Below are 19,931 nucleotides of genomic sequence, written 5' to 3' on the forward strand. Positions count from 1 at the left end.
AGCATAAAAAAAAAAAAAAAAAAAAAAAAAAGAGGTTTTAAAGCTTAAAATATCCCTTTCCAAAATATAGACTGGTGTGAAGTTTACTCAGATGGAACTACAATGTGTGAATCAGACTTATTGCAGCACTTCTGGTGCCAGAAAAAAAGGCAAAGCATCCCGTCTTGAGCTATTTTTTTAATCTTTTTTTTTCAGATTAACTTTAAATTAAATGCAGCCATCTCAAAACCATTTGATAATCTATTTGCAGCTGATTTCAAAATATTCCCATGCATGTTAGTGCAACGTGCTTTAAGGCCAGTTTATTAATGTTAATTTTGATTAAAAAAAATGAATATAAAAATTCCAACAAAACGGGGGAAGTAAACACCACTTGTAGATTGAGTATTTTTACATTGTAATATATAGTTTAGACTTAGGTTGTTTGAGTTTACTTAGGCCTTGGTATAGGCCCTCTCTTGCCATTGGTAGGATTTGGTCATATCAGCCACTTCAGCTTTCTGTTGGTGGTACATCCTATGCATGGGTTTTCCTCCAATGATGGTTCCTTCAGTTCCTTCTCTCCCAGCTTCCATTGTCTGAGAGATTCACTGAGCGTTTCATCCCTTGGGGCCATCTTCAAGTTATATTCTTGGAGGTTGGATGTTTGATCTTCAGTGGTGGCTCTGATGCTCACTAGGCCTCTGCCTTCTTTACGCTTAGTGTATAGTCTGTGGATACTGGATTTGGGGTGGAATGCGTGGTGAGTAGCTTTCGTGTTTTAACATCAGTGGCCTGAATTTCCTCCTTTGGCTAACTTATTACCCCAGCAGGGTATCTAATTACTGGCAAGGCATAGCTGTTGATTGCCCAGACCTTGTTCTTGCCATTGAGCTGACTTCTCACGACTTGCCTTACTCGTTGCAGGTATTTGGCTGTTGCTGCTTTCCCTGTGGCCTCTTCGTGGTTGCCATTTGCTTGTAGTATAGACCAGTTCACGCGTGACGTCACGAGCTACATCCGCGCAACATCTGGGTCACGCTGGTTGGCGAAAACAGTACTGTTTTCGCCTACCAGCGTGACAAAACGGGTGAATTAGAGCGTACTTTTAGTTAGTTTATTTTTGGAATCTAAACAATGCCTACCACTTGTGCTCCCGGTTGCACACAGAGGCATTCCAAATCGTCGGATGTACATTTCTTTAGTTTACCAAAGGACGAAGAAAGAAGTAAGCAATGGATAATTTCAATGAAAAGGATGCAGGCAGACAATCCCAATCGACTGTGGGAGCCATCATACCACGACATAATTTGCAGTCTACACTTCATTTCCGGTAAATACAATGATGGAGATTTGTGCAATTGGCTTGAAGTTAGCCTCAAAGGTTGTTTCTCCACAGCCTCATGGAGTTGGTAATGAAGGCTCTCAGAGTGCTGTTGACCTTGTACAGCTTCAGACATTTCCTTCTCTATGTGCATCTTTTCCTCCCATACTTTTTGTCATTTTACGTAACTTCTACTGATCTGTGGAGACACAGTACAGCCAGCTTCCTTAGTAATTACCATTTGTGGCCAACCCTCCTTGTGCAGGATGTCGATTACCTTCTAGAGGAAAACTGTTAAGTCAGAAGTATTTGCCATAATTGTTGAGGTAATTACATGACAAAACCAAAACACCTTTTCGCAATAGGTTTCATTTAACATTATAGTTGTCTGAAAAAAATAAAAAATTTTTTTGCTGTAAACTGCTAAGTTCCAAATTATTCATCCTGGTAAATTCAGGTTGATAAATTTCACCTGACCTAAAGCACCTGTCTGGATGTGATCTCATAATTTCAAAGTTACCCTGACAGAGTCCATACTGGGATCTGTGGAAATTAGGTACATTAACTAAGAGGTCTTCCTATCACAAATACTTGGAGTCCATCACTAAAGCTAAATTATCAAAGCAACAAATCATGCAAAAAGCTGGTCAGCTATTGCAAGGAATTGATCACTAGGGTTTACAATAACGATTTATCTTTCATTGCAGAGAAAGGTGAGAATAATGTGACGTGTTTTTTTAAATAAAAGTAAAAGAAGAAAAAAAATGTTTCCCCTTAAATTAATGCTCCTTTTACATTTTAAAAAGATTCCCATGTAGCTTCCTTTCAGAAAAACTTATTGCAGGAATCATACTAATTTTAAATATAAATTTGCCAGGAGTACAAATACTTTTGCCTTAACAGTAAAACATATTTTGAATTGAAGTGCTGAAATAAATTACTTCTTCAATGATATTTAAATTTATTTAAATCTGACTGTATTTATCTGGGGTGTTACTTGTACAATCAAGCTTGCTGCATATTTTTTTCTTACATTGTTGTGTAAAATGGCTGCTATATTTCTTGTTTAACAATCACATTTTTAGCTGAACTTGCCATATTATCAGTAATTGTGCAATGCTTTCCTTTTTATCTTTTGCCTTTTTGAACAGGTCTCTTTCTGTTACTTTAGAACCTAACTTTAGATTAGCTTGTTTTTCATTACTGATCTAGTGTTTAACTCTGTCTATGTGTGCGCCACTGTCACGCCCAAATTTGGGACATTAAAAATAATTTCTTATCTTTCTTATTCTTCCTATCTTATTTGTAGTGGATGTAGTTTTAGAAGGAATCCTAATTCTACATGATTGTAATTACTATTATTAGGATTGACAATCTTTCTAAAAAGAAAAAACAATATGTTATTTGGTTTATTTGAAGTTGCACATTTGTCCTAAATTCAAAAGAAAAGAAAAAAAAATTGACCACCGGCAGCTACTCAAATACTGTTGCACTTGTTTGCACTCTTCACACTTCTATCTCCTATAACACTTGAAAGCCACTTCTGTCCAAAATATACCAGTCATGTGAAAACACTTATGTTTATTTCCTCATACACAATGACACGTCACCTTCATGGGTCCCCAGTCAGTACACATGAAGGTGCACGAACCCAGAGAGGAGATGCAGCGTAGCTACTGTGGTCACTGGGTTGGAACAGTGCAGAGCAAAGCAAAGAGGCTGAAAAAGTCCCTAGGTTTCAGTGGTTGATTTGGAGAGAGCGGGGCAAGTGAGGTGGCCATGCGTACCACAAACCCGCCCTGGGTCAGACGGCAGCCAGAGGGGATTCACACAGCACTAATATGCATAGCTCACACTCATTCTGAAAGAACGACAGGATTGTTGTGACAATGTTCCACTTCCTGAATGCAAAGTGAAGTTGTGTTTACGTACTTAGCCTGCATCCCATCCTCAGTTGGTAAAACTCATGCTCGTTTACTTTTATACACCAACATAAACCATTTGTATATTTGATTTTTCTGCAATAAAAAAAGCCTCTGGTCTTTCTTTTACAGAATACTTAGTCTCTTATATTGAAACTAGAAATGTTAGCGGAAGGTTGAGCTCTATATTGCTCAGAAATCATTTCATTGCTCTAACTTTATCAGCACTCACCAAGAAAAATCAGTCAGCCAGTCCTGTTGTGCTCCCATGCAGCAATGTCTGATTCAGTAGAAATCACTTGAATCACAAACCCACTCTACCACCTTTCACCACAGCTGTCTGAACCCAAGCACACCGAGAAATTGAAGGTGGGTGGGTTGAATACAGCTGTGGAAACAAAGGATGAGTTGTCTCTCCCAAAACATGGTTCTCATGTGACGTCACATACCCGGGCACTCTTGTCGCCAAACGCCATGTTGGCAGGCAGAATCGCTTGACTTACTCTGACTACTGAAGAGTATTTTATTTTTGTTTAACAAAGCTTGAAATGGTTATTTCATGTTGGGTGAAAAGATATTCCAACCATGCAGATGGTAAAGCAAATTGTAATTTTCACTAAACCCCTGCCCAATTTTTATTTTATTTTTTTTAAATATGAAAATATATAGGACTACAAATGGAGTCGAGTGCTGAGCGCCGGCGATTCTGGCTTGGAATCATCAACCGCAATGATCAGCCATAAAAAAACAGCAAGAATCTACTTTTTATTCCGGTTAAAAATAAAAAGGATTTAAAAAAAAGAAATCCTTTTGTTAAACAGTGTCGCCATTTAACTGTAGGCTATGTGCTTGCAGCAAACATATTACTTCAAAGGAGTAACCAAAAAAGCTTTATTTCACCAATTGTTAGTATTTAAGGCATTCACTGTGAGAAGAAATAATTATGTAGTAATACTGTAAGAAATATCACAAAGGATTTATTATTTTATCACTTATTTTAGTATCAAAGGCAACCAATTGAAAAGAAAAAAAAAATAACGGACAAATATCAGTGATATTTACTATGGCACCAACCAAATTAACTTAGCTAATGTAGTCTGTATGTGCAAGCTAGGAGGGACATGAACATGTATGTTATTGTAATTACTTTGCCAGTCACTAGAACCTTGTTATTCACATGAAGATTTTGGACGTCCTTCACAAAGCTGTTAAAGCACGGATTGTATGCGTCCATGGATTTCAGGCTGTGGAGTCCCTCAATTGTGTAGACACTCTTTGCGTTCACTAAGAAATTATGTCATAATAAGTTATCGAAGGCAGTTTGTCCGCATCGTCTGACATTTTTCCATTCGCTACCTGATATGGGTCGATCCCAACTGCAACAAATTTGTGGATGCATCATTCTCTTGCACATTGGTCAAGAGTATCAACATACTTCCTTATTGTTTTGTCTGGAAGCCATGATAATCATGATTGCCAAGTGCTGTCTGGCGCTACACTTGCCTACCAAAATGCCAGTGTAATGGCGTGGTTAACCTCCGTTTCAGACATGTGGGAACTATGTATACGTGTCTAGGGAGCCACCTTCACATGGTTAATGGCCTGCAGTTGTATAGCACTTTATCAAGTCCTAAGGACCCAAAGCACCACAAAGCACACATGCTAATACCCACCAGCAACTGCAGCTGGGTCAGCAGGTAGATAGCAAACATATGAATAATAGTCTTTTTTACGGGTTGCCTATTGGTCCGATCTGCAGCTGAAGCAAAACTCAGCCCCTGCTTGCTCTGCTGTTAACTTCACCTCACATACCATCGTACCACCGTTACCATGCTGCACGGATCTGAAATGCATCCACTCACGTGTTTCTTTCTTTCCATCTTTCCCTTCAACCAGTCCTTCAGGTGGGACTGCGAATTCTTGCCTTTAGTGCACCTTCTCCTAAATCTGCTGATCTATAGAGTCAGTGAACTAAACTCTAACTACCGGCTACAATAAACAACATTAGTCAAAAGCAGCCGCTTGGATTTGAGGCATAGTTTGGTAAGCTACACATATGGCAGCAATTTTTGATTTGACCCATGGCACAGAGAGGAGGCAAATGGCTGACAGCAAATGCGATTTATAGGCAAACACAAGCTTCTGGTAGCATTTCTGAGCAACCTCAGACAAATTGGAGCCAACTTTTTAGTTATCAATGTCGTATTGTGATGTACCTTACAATAGGAACTAAAACCTCAGTGACTGGTGCCTAAAATCTTGATGCAGGTCATTTGCAGTCTGTTGAAGGTTTTTTTTACCACCTCAGTCCTCAGTAATCTGTTGGCAGTCGATGACACACTAGTTTCATCTATCATGTCCAGGTGGTGTAGCTGTTCTTGTTGAGTTTAAATTTGCACTTAATGTTCCCATGTGTGTCTCCATCCATCAGGGCACTTCCCTATGTTATTGTACCCTTTACCTTGTTGTAGCAAGGCAATGATTTCTTTTGTGAACTATTGGACAATTCTTTTGACTTGAGCCATATTTGTAAAATGCAATGAAAAGTCACCAACACCAGTTGGGGTATTTGAGATGTCCCGTCTCAAGCAGCCCTGATACAACTAATGGGACCCTTGGTTATATCAGTTGTGCCTGATTTGAAGTAGAATGTTTTATGAATCATTCCGTTCAGGTGGTTCAATAATTTAGAGACTGCAGAGATAATTGAAAATAGGATTTCATGCTGAATTTGGACAAAATCAGTTATGTTTAACTATTTAAAATGTTTTATTTGTTTACTGCAAACACCTGGAAAACTTAGAATTTTGCCAAGATCCTTAATTTGCATTGGGAAGTTGAATAATTTTAGAAGCAGCTGCAAGGAGCAATCCCTTTAAACTACCTGGCATCATTATAAGTATGTGTTTGGATAATTTCTTTGATTTTTTTTATGTTCAGAAATTTTGACTGATCAGTTATATGCGACAACCAAGCTGGTGACTCTTGTCAAATGTTTTTAGTTCAGCAGTCCCTCAGAGTGAGAAAGGTGCAGGTGAGACTGGAGGGCTCAAAGAAGTCTCCTGCAGACATTGCTGCAGCAGTAGTTATGCAGCATCATCAGCAAAATTCCCCTAGTAAAGAGATCACATTAAGTGTGCTTTTAACTATTAGTCAACTCCCTCTAAGCTTATGACAGTAGTTCTCCAGGGTTTCTGAAGGTCTCATTTTCTTGAATTCTTATCTCCAGCAGAGAAACTGTATCCAAAAGTCACGTTTTAAGAAACAGGAAAATAATTCACCAAAAACCTGACAGAATCAGACAGAGGCAGCAGTTCTACTTTGTGACAAGATTCAGGGGGAAATATTTCAGAAGCTGTTCCTACATTCTAGGAACATTTTAGGTGCCAAAGTATCTTTAACGGCTGTCAGATTGGTTGCCCTCCTGAATTATCGTCACTGAAACTAGAACAAAGGGTGTTTTAAACAGGTTACTGGTAAAAAGGGGGGTTAGGAGTCCAATTTACAGTCGATTCTTAGTCAAGTTGTCTGTCATGGATAAACTAAACAATGGTTCATCTTGAGTTGAGGAGCCTTGTATGTCTGAGTAATTCATAGGTAAGCATTTAAGTGACTTAAAAAAATGGAACGAGAGCTTTAAAACCAAGCAAAATCTATGCAACACTTTCAGAAAGCCTGAAGTACTTTTAATCACGACCACTAAACTATTACCAACTAAAACATGGGGCAGATTCATGTGTTTATTTTATTTTTTTAAATAATAATTGTATGTTTTACACTAACAGGGACTCATTCACACGTTTGAAGTCTAATTTTACAACCATAAGTTAAAAGCAGGTGAAACCTTGCCAGCTCAAATTATTTAACATGGCATAAACCTGAGATGTAGCCTTATTTGGGCATCTCTCTCAATTTATTTTAGTTTGATCAGAGGCATCAACCGATTCAAAAAATCTTAAATAGCAGCGTAGCAGAATTTAAGCTCTGGGTATATTTTAACAGTGACTTCTCTTCTTGAGAGCTACCTGTGGTTTACATGTGGAGGTAAATGGTCACAACACTGCAAAAAGACAAGAACACCACACACACTCCTGTCTCTACACAGAGGGGGGCCTGAGAGAGTAGATAACTACAGGTGCCTGGGTGTCCACCTCTCTGCTGACCTCACCTGCCGCTCACAAATCTCACACCAGGCGGGGAAAGCCCAACAAAGACTTCACTTCCACAGGAAGTTGAAGCACATTTACCTTCTCCACCAGACGCTAACAAACCTCTACAGATCAGTGATAGAGAGTCCCTCCTGGTGTATTGCTGCACTGTGCGGTGTATTGCTGCACTGTGCGGTATTCCAGCTGTTCTCAGGAGAACAGGAAGAACCTGCAGCGGGTGGTGAGGTCAGCTGAACGCGTTATTGGATCTCAGCTGATGTTTACACCTGCAGACTCCAGAGGAAAGCCAGGAACATTGCAACAGACTCCACTCACTCCACACACATTGTTTATTTCTCTACTCACAGTCCTGAACCCAGAAAAAGGTTCAGGACTTCATAAAACAAATTCAACAGATTGAAATGCTGTTTTTTTTATCCCAGAGTGGTCAAATTGATTACTTGACACCTTATGGACAGAATGTAGTAAATACCCTGATTCCTGCTCACATTTGTTTTGTGTGTCAGTGTATCTTACTTGTACATATATGTGTGTGATATTCACACTGCCCAACGACAGCTGCTAAACATTTTTTCATTGCGCGAAACAACAACAATAAATTATTCTAAACGTTAGTGAAGCTTCCACCATGTTTAAGCTGCCTGTGTAGCAGCATTTTGGTAGAAAAAAAATACTTAGAAACCAAATACAAATAATTTGTAGGCAGCATGAAAACACCACAACTGGCTGACCATTAGCCGCTAATAATGCAAATGTTGGCATCTGCTTTTCATCTACGCTAAATCTAAGGGCTGGTTTTATGAGTCTGAACAGCATTCGATCATCTCTTGTCCAAAATCTAAAATACTTAGACTGGGCAAAACGTTTAGGTGTCGGTAATATTTTTAAAGTGGGTTTGCCTCCACATGGAAGGGAAGAGAGTTGCAGCAGTGAGATAATCTCATACTTATACTATTTTATCAGAAACCTTCAGAAATCTCACCATAGCATTAAGTACTGGTCAAACTGTTTAATATGTAGACTTATTTGTTGGTTGCACTTTATGTTCAACAAGGATTTATGTCTAACTCAACAAGCCATTCTCGAATTATAAGATCCTGAGTAATAAAAAAACAGTTACATTTCTTGTTTTAAAAACATCTTTAGCTACATGCCATTTTTGTTGCTTGAGGTCAATGCAGAGAAAAGTCAACATTAAATCACAATTATGGTTGAAATAAATTGTACAGCCCTAAACTGATATCCTTCAAAACTGGTTTTAGATTTTTAAAACCTTTTTTCTGTTCATAAAAGACAAACGCAGAACTACCTTAGAGTGGGACAGGTATGAAAAATACAATGCATATATGTAATTTAACAGAGCTATTGCATGAGTACGTTTTCAAGTAGCAGTACCAATAGGTTGATTTAGCCACTCCAGAATCAGTTTTTGCCATTTATTCCCACCCGTTCTTAAATATTACAAGAACTGTGTCACCATCCTTGTAGTAAGTAGCTCACGCATACATTTTAAATTCAAGCACTTAAACTGAAATCTCTCTAATAAGGATGCAATGGTGAAAACATCCATTATTTATCTTTGACATGTTTTTAACTGTCTAACAAAGACTTTAGACACTAAAATAAAACAATCTAAACCATGACAAAGGTCATTAATCTACTTTGAATTCAGTCTGAGTCAACCCCCCTTACTTCCTACTCAAAAAAGGGGGAAAAAAAACCCAACCCATCATGTTTGACGACTTTGTCACCTGCAGCTCAAATGTCTTTCCATTTTTAGCGTTTATAAATGAGTCTTTCCAGTAAACTGATAAGCGCAAGCACAAATTAAGACTCTACAAATACGCAGGTTTAATGGAAATGACGGAAGTACATTTTTCATTATTAAAACCGCACGGGCCATGACAGAGAAACAGGATGCTGTGTGGTTAAAACAGCAACAGAAAACGTCACAGTCATGCCACAAAGACACCCGACACAGCCCACTCAATCTGAACATATTCAAATACGTCCACACACACAAAAAAAATCATAAGTCCAAAAAGACATCTTGAATGTTTTTTTCCAGTTCTTTTCACCTTTAAACTGAAGATTTTTAATTTTAACATTTTAACCAAAGACACTGGGAAGCACCTCAAAGAGCAGAGGCGTCTTTCAGTGTCAGACACAATACGAATTAGGGCAATGAGTGTGAACCATGCATCATCTTTTTACACCTTAGATGTGACATTTCACCTAGAGCCCTCCATCATTGACGTCAGTCCCAGTCATTGATAGAGTAGTTTGACTTCTACACCCCCTTCTGTTTTATCGTTTCTTCCACCTTACAGTAAGATAAAAAAAAAAAAAAGCGAAACACAGTGGGAGAGAGGATGTACAGATTGAAAAAGACTGCCTGGTATAACACATCTCTGATGAATGTAACTTTTATATATAAATGAATAAATTTCAGTCACATGAGGAAAAAAAATGCCTTTAATACATTTTTAATTAGAGCTAGACGACTTGAATTTCCTCATAATAACACTTCTGTTAATTTTTGCATTTGGGTAATATACTTAATGGAGATTTATGTTGTAACCATTCTCTATTTTTTAAAACAATATTTAAATTTAGCAAAGCATGCCAAATGGCTACCTAATGTCCGTTTTGCTAATAGACAGGCTGGGGTGTGTGTTACTCCCACCACTTCCTATGACTAAAGTTGGACGTGTCACTGAGGGTATTAATACAATTGTCTTTTGACAATTTAACATCACGACAATCACTTTTCATATTCCAAAGAAAGCCTTGACAAAACATCTGGTATCTGAGAAGGAGATTGGAAATATGCTTTGGGATGTTCATTTAGAATGATTTGATATAACATCAATAAAACCTTGAAAGAGTGTATGAAATATCCGTGTTGTAAGGAACTGCAATGCATAAGAGATAGAGATTAGGCTCATGTTTTAAACATAGGCCATTTCTCTTAAACACACTGTTTTTCTTGTTATTTGTGATAAAAAAAAGCATTTGAGTCATTTGGGTTAACAAAATACTGCCTAAATCCTAAACAAATTAGCTACCTTTTAAAGATTTCTACAATTTTTTTGCCAAGTCGAAAACTGACTTACACCAAGATTACTCTGTCTTTTAACAATGTTTGAGAGTCCAGATGATGAGATCATTCCTTTTTTAACTTCACCTTAACTTCATCTAAAGGCAGCACCTCAAACACGCTGCTTCCTTGTACGACATCATGGGAAAATCGAGAGAAATCAGCCATAATCAGCAATTGTTAGATTTTGAGGAAAAAGTAAGAAGCTTGGAGCCTGAGAACCCCATCCCTACTGTGAAGTCTGGGGGTAGCGGAGTCATGCTGTGAGGGTGTGTCGTTGCAGGAGGGACCGGTGCACTTCACAAAACAATGAGGAACCATGAGGAAAGAACAGGTGAATTTACTGAAAAAACATCTCAAGACATGTTGGGATGGATGCAGTCCTCTAAATGGACGATGACCCTAGGCATACTGCTAAATTAGTTACAAAGTGGCTCAAGGACAAAAGAAGTCAATGTCTTCCAGAAGCCCCGACAGAATGAAAAAGTGTGTGAGAGCAAGATGGCCAACAACCCTGACTCATTTCTGTGGAGAGGAATGGGCCAGCATTCCAGCAAAAAAAAAAAAAAAAAACACCTTCTCACTATTTTGGCATGTAGCAAAAATAAATTGAAATTTAGCTTATATTAACGGACCCAAAAATGGAAACACTTTGTCTGGCAGAAGGAACAAAATATTACGCCTCTCTGTACAGTGTGTATGCATCCGCTTTCATTTAGACATCCAACTTATAGGAAAAAGGGGATGGAGCTCCAAGACCTATTTCATTACTGTGATTTAAAATTCTTGAATGTAACAGCCCCCAGATGAACAGAGAAGGGGGGTCATTTCCATGGAAGATTTGACAGGTTGCAGCTATAGAGATGAAACCATCCCTTTGACTGGTTAAACCTTTGATCTGCAGCTCACGTCACATTTCTCTCTCATATCGCTATCTCCTTAACTGAAGCTCAGAGGCTGCATGTTATGCAAAACTTGGAAGTAGAATAAGCTTTTTTTTAATGTATTCTAAGGAAAAAAGGTGTGCTTAACTAAAATACCTCACAACCTTTCAAAGCGTATTTTTTTTCTTTCCCCAACACATTTGGTATATTAGGAAACATATAAAGCACGTGTTCATTGTAGTTCTGGTCCTCGTTCCTCCATTGATACAGGAAATCTACACCCTAACGTATGACTGAAGCCTGTGCGAACGATACAACTCCACTTACAATTTTAGAATTATCAAATAATATAACGGTCTGTAAGCAGCTTTAAAAATATTTTTAAGAAATACAGAAATGTATGGACAACCCAGACAAGATGATGAAAAGGCAGTGCAATAAACAGCAGAGTTTGAACCGCGACTCAAAGCAAAGGAAGAGTGGGTCACCTGACAGATCAACAGGCTCTTCTCTGCTAAGCTTGGAGGCTGCATTTCAAAATGCATGCCTGACGATCTGGGTTTAGCTTCACATTGTGCAAAGTTAATGAGAGGGAGATGATAAGGCGGGGTGGCGGGGGGGGGGGGGGGGGGGGGTATCCTAAATCAGGTGGTTCCTCACAAGACTGTAAGATCAAGACAAAGGGGAAGAAAGTAGGCTAAATCTAATAAGAAACTGTCAGAAACGGACGGCAGCGCAAGTGTGTCAATAAAGCAACCACCTAACAAAGTGGGGCTTTCCTTTGACAGTTGAGATGTTTTCTACTGGTTTACAACAAGTCTGTTCAAACGACCAAAATGAATCGGTTTGGTTTTCCTCTTAAGGGCAAAGTTCCATGCCTGTCTGGTTTTAGTATTTGAAATGCCAAACCCTGTAGCTTTAAAGAAGTAAAATCCACATAATCCAAAAATGGATGCAATTCCTTGTTACAACCACAAATGTCATTGCAATTTATTATTTGTTAAAGTAGCGCATTATTGAGAAGTGGAAGGAAAAGGATAAATGCATGCTTTATGGGGATGTTCCCCAGCATTGCACATCTAAAGATAAAGCCTGAAAATAAAATAACAGAGATTACACATTATTATTATTATTATAAAGCTGATTGGGCAAAAATAGAATGCTTAGTAAATAACAGGTTTTTCTCATTAATCAGGGTTAGTCCTTTGATAGTAAAACAAATGTAAACATTTGTTAATAAATGGGAAAAATGTAACTAGGTTTTGTGACTTTTAAATTAACTGGGTCTCAAGGAATTCTATGTTTACCCTAAAAAGACTGATGCAGATGAAGAAAATTTGTGGCTTTGTGTGGAAAATCTTCATCTGTTGAAGAGCAAACTGTTTGTGCATGACAGCGTCCTTACCCTGATCATTTCAGCCACATAGCTTTCCGGCCCAGTGAACTCCGTGGAGTCCTTGACCTTCACCAGGACAATGAAGAACAGGTAATGCCACATGTTGTGCTCCACTTTGATGTGTTCTTCAAAAGTAACTGTCTTATTGTCAAACTTGTCTCTCTCCAGACCTAAAAAGGAAAGAATACACCCCACACACACACACACACACACACACACACACACACACACACACACACACACACACACACAAACAACCCAAAATAAACATTATTATCATTTCTTCTCAATTATTAGGAAGAGTGAAGAAATATTTCTTATTGCAGGATGACATAATGGGTCTTGTGACCTAAAGGAGGGTGACTGACAAAATAAGAGGAAATGGGGTCATACGGGAAAGGGCAGACAAAACGTCAGAGGTGAGAGTTACTCAGAGAAGGTTATTTTTGGCATTTGTTGCTGCAATAAATCCTAGGTATTTACCCTCATTGTTGCATTCCATTTACAATGTAAGGATAAAGCTTCACAGTATTGCCCAACCCGTAGAGCACGGACTATTTGGCCAAAATGTCACTAAGTGACTGTTTAGGGCAGTGACTGAGTGTGTGTACAGTCTAACATGGTCAAGACCCATATGGCAACAGGAAGAAACACTCCTCCTCCACAGCAGCACCTTCCGTGACTAAACATTCATTCTGGGAAGAGGAGGCGTTGGGTGTTTTTACACAGAAAAACAGCCCCCATTTTGCAAGCAGCCCTGATGTGAGTCTGCTGCAGAGCAGTGGCATGCTCATACGAGAGCAGACTTAGGCCAGACCACTCGCATGATTTCCCTTAATTTTGAGTGAAAGCCATAGCGCTTACATCTGCTTATCGACTCAAGCTCCATGCAACATATCAGGTAACGATTGCGGATTTGATGGAAATGGAACTGAAAGGCATCCATTTTTTTTTTTTTAAGAGATTACAACTATTACATGGTAATTACTATAAAACGACCACATGAAGTTGTGACGCAGGTCGTGGGTAACAACCCTATCAGACTGAAAACTGTAGAGTCTGGTCACAAATTTGGTTCCAAAAACAGAAACAAAGAAAACAAAATTTTCAAATATAATTACAAAAACCAAAAAAAAAAATGAATCCATACTCACCACAAATGAAACACGTTGTCTTCAGAATTTCCTCTTTCTTCTGCTTTTCGCTCCTCAGGTCGGCAAACGTATCGATGATGACACCAAAGATGAGGTTGAGGACAATAATGATGACCATGAAGAAGAAAAGCAGGTCGTAGATCACTCTGGCAGCAAACAAGGGTTCCTGAGAAAGTTAGGGCAGAGGATAAGTGAACACGAGCACCATGAGCTTTGAGCTGATTTCACTCTCAGTGGAAATATTCAGTCAGTTTTTCCACTACGGAGCAACGTTTTGCTCAGATTAATATGGCCTTTATGCTTGAAACATATTTTTATTGAATAACATTAAAGGTGCTGTAACAGATTTACAAATTATGCATGTGATGCACCCTCATTTAAACCCTCATATACTGACAGTGCTAAGCTAAATGTTTTATTTGTTCTATCTCAGAGCTGTTTTAGAAAAAAAACAAAAAACATCTTTCTAAATTCTTTGTCGGACAGGAAAACACGCTTTTTAGAGACAGGAATAGAAAAGATAATGTAAGAAGAAGGAGTTTTGTAATGTGTTGAATGTGTAAAAATGCAAGGAAAATGTAGGAGGTAGACTAGAAGCAGACCTCCTGGATAAGTTGTGAATAAGTTCTGAGTAATTCTGATAGGTGGGTCACTCCTGGGAAGGTCCGACACTGCTTTTTCCATTTATGGATCTCGCTGTGGTTCCCCTAGAGGCACAAAGCCCCCAAAATGGCTTTGTAACCATTTCCAGATTGATAGATGCCAATGATTGGGTTTCTCATCTGCTCTTGAATTTTCTTAGCTAAAATATCTCAAATAGATATTGATCTTACTTCATCTGTCAGAAAGGTTCTATCTGAGTGAAATAGTTACTTCAGGTTACTGTTTCAATGTCCGTCTCTAGCTGGGATTTGGGCAGACAAAGAGAAATAATAATAGATTAGAAAGATAGGTTTATAAAAATAAATATATAAAATAAAATGGAGCCAAACAAACAAAACAATAATATCTTAAAAAATAAATAATAAATATAATTACTTAATGAGGAAAAAGAAGCTGTTCTCAGGTCTTTGTGAAAGCTGTTCCAACGGTGGGGGCAACACTAAAATATTATGCCTGGATTTTAGCATTTAATTTAAAAACAAATAAAATCTGACAAATCATTTGAATCTAGGTTCATGGTAAAACACAAACATTTACAGTAATATACATCTATTTTTTGTCATTATCTATAAAGGATATCGATATGCTATATATTCCTCAATATGATTTTCTTTTCATTTTTTTTATTTTAAAACAACATCACTGAATCAAAGCTGTATCTCAATGGCAGATTTATTTATTTTTATTTTATTTTTATTTTTATTTTTTTACACAAACAGCTGTGAATAAAGATGAAAAAAATGGCTGAAAAATAACCTACTGGAATACATAAAAGTATAATTTTACCACAACATAGACCATCTCCATGGTCTATGTTGTACTTTCTAGAAGTCCGAGTCCACTTCTTCAATCTTTAGGTTAGACTACAGATGTAAGTACTTCTGTGAGTACAAGTTTGTCTTCCTCCTGACTGAGATAACTTTATTGTCATTTCTGGAATGCTGGAAGCGGCGAAAGCCTACAGCCGCTGTGACCTTTCAGCAGAGGACAGCTCTCAGTGACACAGAGCTTCTTTATGTAGACTGTAACCATTACAGCATTTTTTTCAGAAAATAGACTGCCCAACTTTCAGTTACTGGATCAAATTTGTTAAAATGAGCAGCTTTATAGCTTTGTTAAAACATACATGCCATTTTTAAGACCTGTCACTTTTCTCTATTTACTTTGATTCAACTCAACTTAATTTAGTCCGGTTAGGTGGTGGAAAAATGGGCAAGTATTCACGTCATGTGTTTTCTGTGTGTTCCGACATGACAAAAAACAAAAGCTGTGCTTTTAAGTAAACCTTTGTTTGATCACGCTCTCAAAAACTTGTTTACTCTGTACCTCTTTGGATGGCTTCCTCAGGACGTCCCCAACACCTCCTCCACTCCTCAGGCCGTGACTCAGTACTGTGACAATGCACATGAGTAAGGAGTCACACGTTCGCTCCTTGTCCTCGATCACCACTGATGGCTGGACAGCAGTGGAAGCTATGAAGGGAGAGAAGATGTTCAATTTTTAGGTCCTGCCGTGGCTAAATACAAGGTTTTTCTGCTTGAGCAGAGCTAGGGCTGGGCAATATGGAGCAAAATCTAATAATAATAATAATATCTCAATATTTTTAGGCTCAATATCGATATGCAATATGTATCTCATATGATTTTCTTTTCATTTTTTTTTTTTATTTTAAAACAGCATCACTGAATCGAAGCCGTATCTCAATGGCAGATTTTTTTTCTTTTTCTTTCTTCTTTTTTTTTTTTTTTTTTTTTTTTTTTACACAAACAGCTGTAGATAAAGATGAAAGAAATGGCTGAAAAATAACCTACTGGAATACATAAAAATACAATTTTACCACAAAATAGACATCTCCATATAAACAATGTATTGTTATCTTATATCTCTCTTTATAAAATCTTAATACCTTTAAAATTTCAATATACTGCCCATCTCTAAGCAGAGCCATCTCTAAATAAAGACCTATAGACATAGGAAGTCAATACAGCTGGAACTAAACTGGATGAATTAACCTTAGATGCACCAATCAGAACTGTGTCAACCTGACGATACATGCCGATTTGGCTTTAAGAACTAAAAACATAAGAAAATATAAGAACGGCAATTAAAAAAAAAAATTTTCTGGCCTGCTTGCTAGTGTGCACTGCGGGCGTGGGCTGCCTTACATGACTGTACTTATAGTTTAGACATTACAGTCAGGCAGTCTTGTAGACAGCTCAGGGATCCGATCAGGTAGTGACACCGTAAGGCTCCGAACATCCATTGAGCGGAGCAGCTTCGTTGCTTACCAAAGTTGTACTTAAACATTTTGACAGATTTTTGAGCGCATTGTACCACATAAATTCAGTCAGGAAGCCGAACGGTAATAAGGCGCACCATCAATTTTTGAGAAAATGTAAGGACTTTATTTGTGCCTTATAGTCCTAAAAATGCGGTGTATATATATAAAATTGATCATTTACTCCATACTTTTAGAACTGTTTTATTAATGGAGCTCTATTAAAAGTGTGAGAACTTAAGCATGGGATTTTCTCCAATTAGCGACAGAAACCATCCCATACTTCAACAGCAATGAAGGGTTTGAAAGCTTAGACGAGGTCAGGGGCCAAGCAGTTTGGAGATTGGATATGGCTGACTGATCAGTTTTAAAGTGATGCATGTGTTCATGATTGAATGGTGGGTTTTCCCATCAAGATTAGTCAGTTCCAAAGACTCTTTGTTTGGAGTCAGAGGCTTTCTGCACCATCACTAGATGGACCATTCACTCCACTTGTACCTGACTGTTCTTAATCCCTGACCTTTTCACCCGAGGCTTGAGTATGAGGTCTTAGGCTTGTCAACCCCTCCCCCACACCACGAGGGGTCCAAACCCCTGACATTTCACCATGTGGCTCAGCCTGCCGAAATCTCATGCTTGTTCAGCTGTGCAGATCGTTGGTGACTCAGAAAAATGCAAAATCTTATCTTAAACAAATATACAGACACGCCACAAGCGAAATCATACACAAGGACTCTGGAATCTCATGCATGCTCCAACATGTGGATTCAAACTTAATACAATCTTTGAACCTTATCCCCCTCCTTCCAACATGTTCATACTTTTACTTTCCTCTTTTTTAAACCTACCATCCATGACGGCCTCTGTTGAACAGTTTTCTCCACTTTCCTTTTGACACACTCCTCCCGAGAAGAGCTCTCCAATCATGCTGGCTCCATGTTCTGCCCAGTAACAGAATATGCATGATCATGCAGCAGCACAAAGAGTCAATTTCACATTTACATTTGCACAATGCATACAGTGCCTTGGTGAAAAATTGAGGTCCCTTAAAATTTTGGACATTTTATCATGTTACAACCACAAACTTGCATGTATATTACTGGGGTTACAGTGACACGCCTTCACAGTTACACAAGTAGCTCCTAACTGTGAAGTGATTAGAAAATGATAGATAATTTACAAATCTCTTTCCAAATAAAAATCTGCTGATTGTGGTGTATTTGTGCTCCATACCAAAGTAAATAGTTTGTAGATCAAACCTTTGCTGCCGTTACATCCTACCAGTCTCTACCAGTTTGCACATTTAAGGGTGAGCATTTTTGCCCAATCCTCCTTGTAAAGTAGCTGAAGATCAGTCATAATGGATGGGGATCAGCTGTGAAAAGCATGTTTTGCCACAGATTCTCAAGTGGTTTAGGACTATGAGCAAGGCCTTCTGAGACATCAATATGTTTTGGTCTACACCATTACATTAGGTCTCTGTTCTCCAAGTTCCAGTCTTAGTTTACTCAATCCATCTTCCCATAAACGCCTCTCTACAAATTCCTCTTGTACAAAAGCACCACTCCATACCAGGAAAAACTGCCACTATTTTATAATTGTAAGGATGGAGACTTTAGAAGGATGTACAGCTTTCCCCACAACCAAATTTTACATGTAGTCAAAGAAGTTTAATTTTGGTTTTATCTAAAGGGAGCACCTTCTTCCACCTGTGTGCTATTTCCCCAACAATGCCCAATGACAAACTGCAAACAAGACTTGTTTTGGCTTCTGTAAATGATTTGAAGAGTGCGCAGCTAAAATCTAAATCTTTTTAGATTTTTCAGCAAATAAAACATAAAACCATGTACCTTCCTTCTTCATAATTATGCATTACTTTGATTTGGCCTTTTACATAAAATCGCACAAATATTGAAGTTTTTTGGTTATGATAAAAAATATAAAGTGTGAAAAAGTTCAAGAGACGGGAATCCTTTTACAATGCACTGTATTGTTGGTCAAAACACCGACATTATAAACAAGTAGGGGAATAGGTTTATTAGTTAAAATGTGCAGACATTTTGATCATACGCCTCGGCTAGACAGATATTTCTTAAGACTTTGCAATCGAAGAAAAACATTCAATACGCTTTTGAGTACTTGGGTCAAGGAGGGCGAGAACGGCATGCTGACACCTGCGGTGGAATGAGAGGCAGCCTATATTTTAACATACCAAGCGTTTTGTTGGGTATCCTGTCGACAGCCAAAAGGAAGTCATCCTTGAAGAAGATATATCCCACAATAGAGAAGAGGTAGACGAGGATAAGGGCCAACACAGCTGTCAGAACTATGGAGCGTCCGTTTCGGGTGACGCTCTTTATCACGTTCAGTAAGGTTTCTTCTCGGTAAACAAGGTCAAAGAGCTGAAAAGAGGAAGGTTTACACACGTGTGTATGACATTTTCGTCAAACGCACAGAAAAAAAGACTGTGATGTATGTGCACAAGGGGGTTACAGATAACAATTCTCTATATGACAAGCCTTGTCTTGTGGACTATCAATAAGTTAAGCTTATATGATTTTTGTGTGTGCTCAAATACCAGCAAGCTGTAGAAGAAGACATGGACAAAGACCCCCAGTGAGCAGATAATCAGGTAGAGTAGGTGGTACAGGAACTCCACATCCATGATCATGGCTATGTATCCACGTGTGAAGGTTCCTCGGTTCCCAACGAAGCTCATTAGGAAGATCACCTTGTTACATAGCTAGGAAGAACAATGAACACATCTCATAATGTGAAAAAAATAACTAATTACAGTCTGACAAGGCTCACTTCCATACATATACTGACGTCCACTTACATTAAACCCGCCCAGCAGGAGCAACGTGGGCTCTAGGCCGACAGAGAAGATCAGACGCAGGATGGTGGATGCAATCAGCGCCCTGATTCCATGAGGCTGGGGCAACACAATGACGATGGCCAGAGACACCAGCATGGCTAACCACAACAGAGCAGACAGGTGGGGCTCCAGGGTGCCTGAGGAGAAGAACAGCCGCGTTAGACAGAGATGCAGAATTCCCTTT

The 19,931-nt window shown here is 38.5% G+C and overlaps 1 protein-coding gene across 4 annotated transcripts in view; it reads right to left on the reverse strand.

The window, feature by feature from the left end:
* Nucleotides 1–19,931, reverse strand: part of itpr1b (inositol 1,4,5-trisphosphate receptor, type 1b) — a 131,715-nt gene that overhangs the window by 5,236 nt on the left and 106,548 nt on the right. For all 4 annotated transcript variants that reach the window (XM_012874222.3, XM_036151869.1, XM_036151868.1 and 1 more), the window contains 7 exons: nt 19,709–19,884; nt 19,448–19,612; nt 19,082–19,271; nt 17,718–17,810; nt 15,918–16,063; nt 13,929–14,094; nt 12,784–12,944 (listed from right to left, as the gene is read on the reverse strand). In XM_012874222.3, the coding sequence (XP_012729676.2) occupies nt 12,784–12,944; nt 13,929–14,094; nt 15,918–16,063; nt 17,718–17,810; nt 19,082–19,271; nt 19,448–19,612; nt 19,709–19,884 (1,097 nt within the window). The remainder of the gene's footprint in view (nt 1–12,783; nt 12,945–13,928; nt 14,095–15,917; nt 16,064–17,717; nt 17,811–19,081; nt 19,272–19,447; nt 19,613–19,708; nt 19,885–19,931) is intronic.

Source organism: Fundulus heteroclitus, chromosome 20, assembly GCF_011125445.2.
Source record: "Fundulus heteroclitus isolate FHET01 chromosome 20, MU-UCD_Fhet_4.1, whole genome shotgun sequence".
Lineage (NCBI taxonomy): Eukaryota > Metazoa > Chordata > Actinopteri > Cyprinodontiformes > Fundulidae > Fundulus > Fundulus heteroclitus.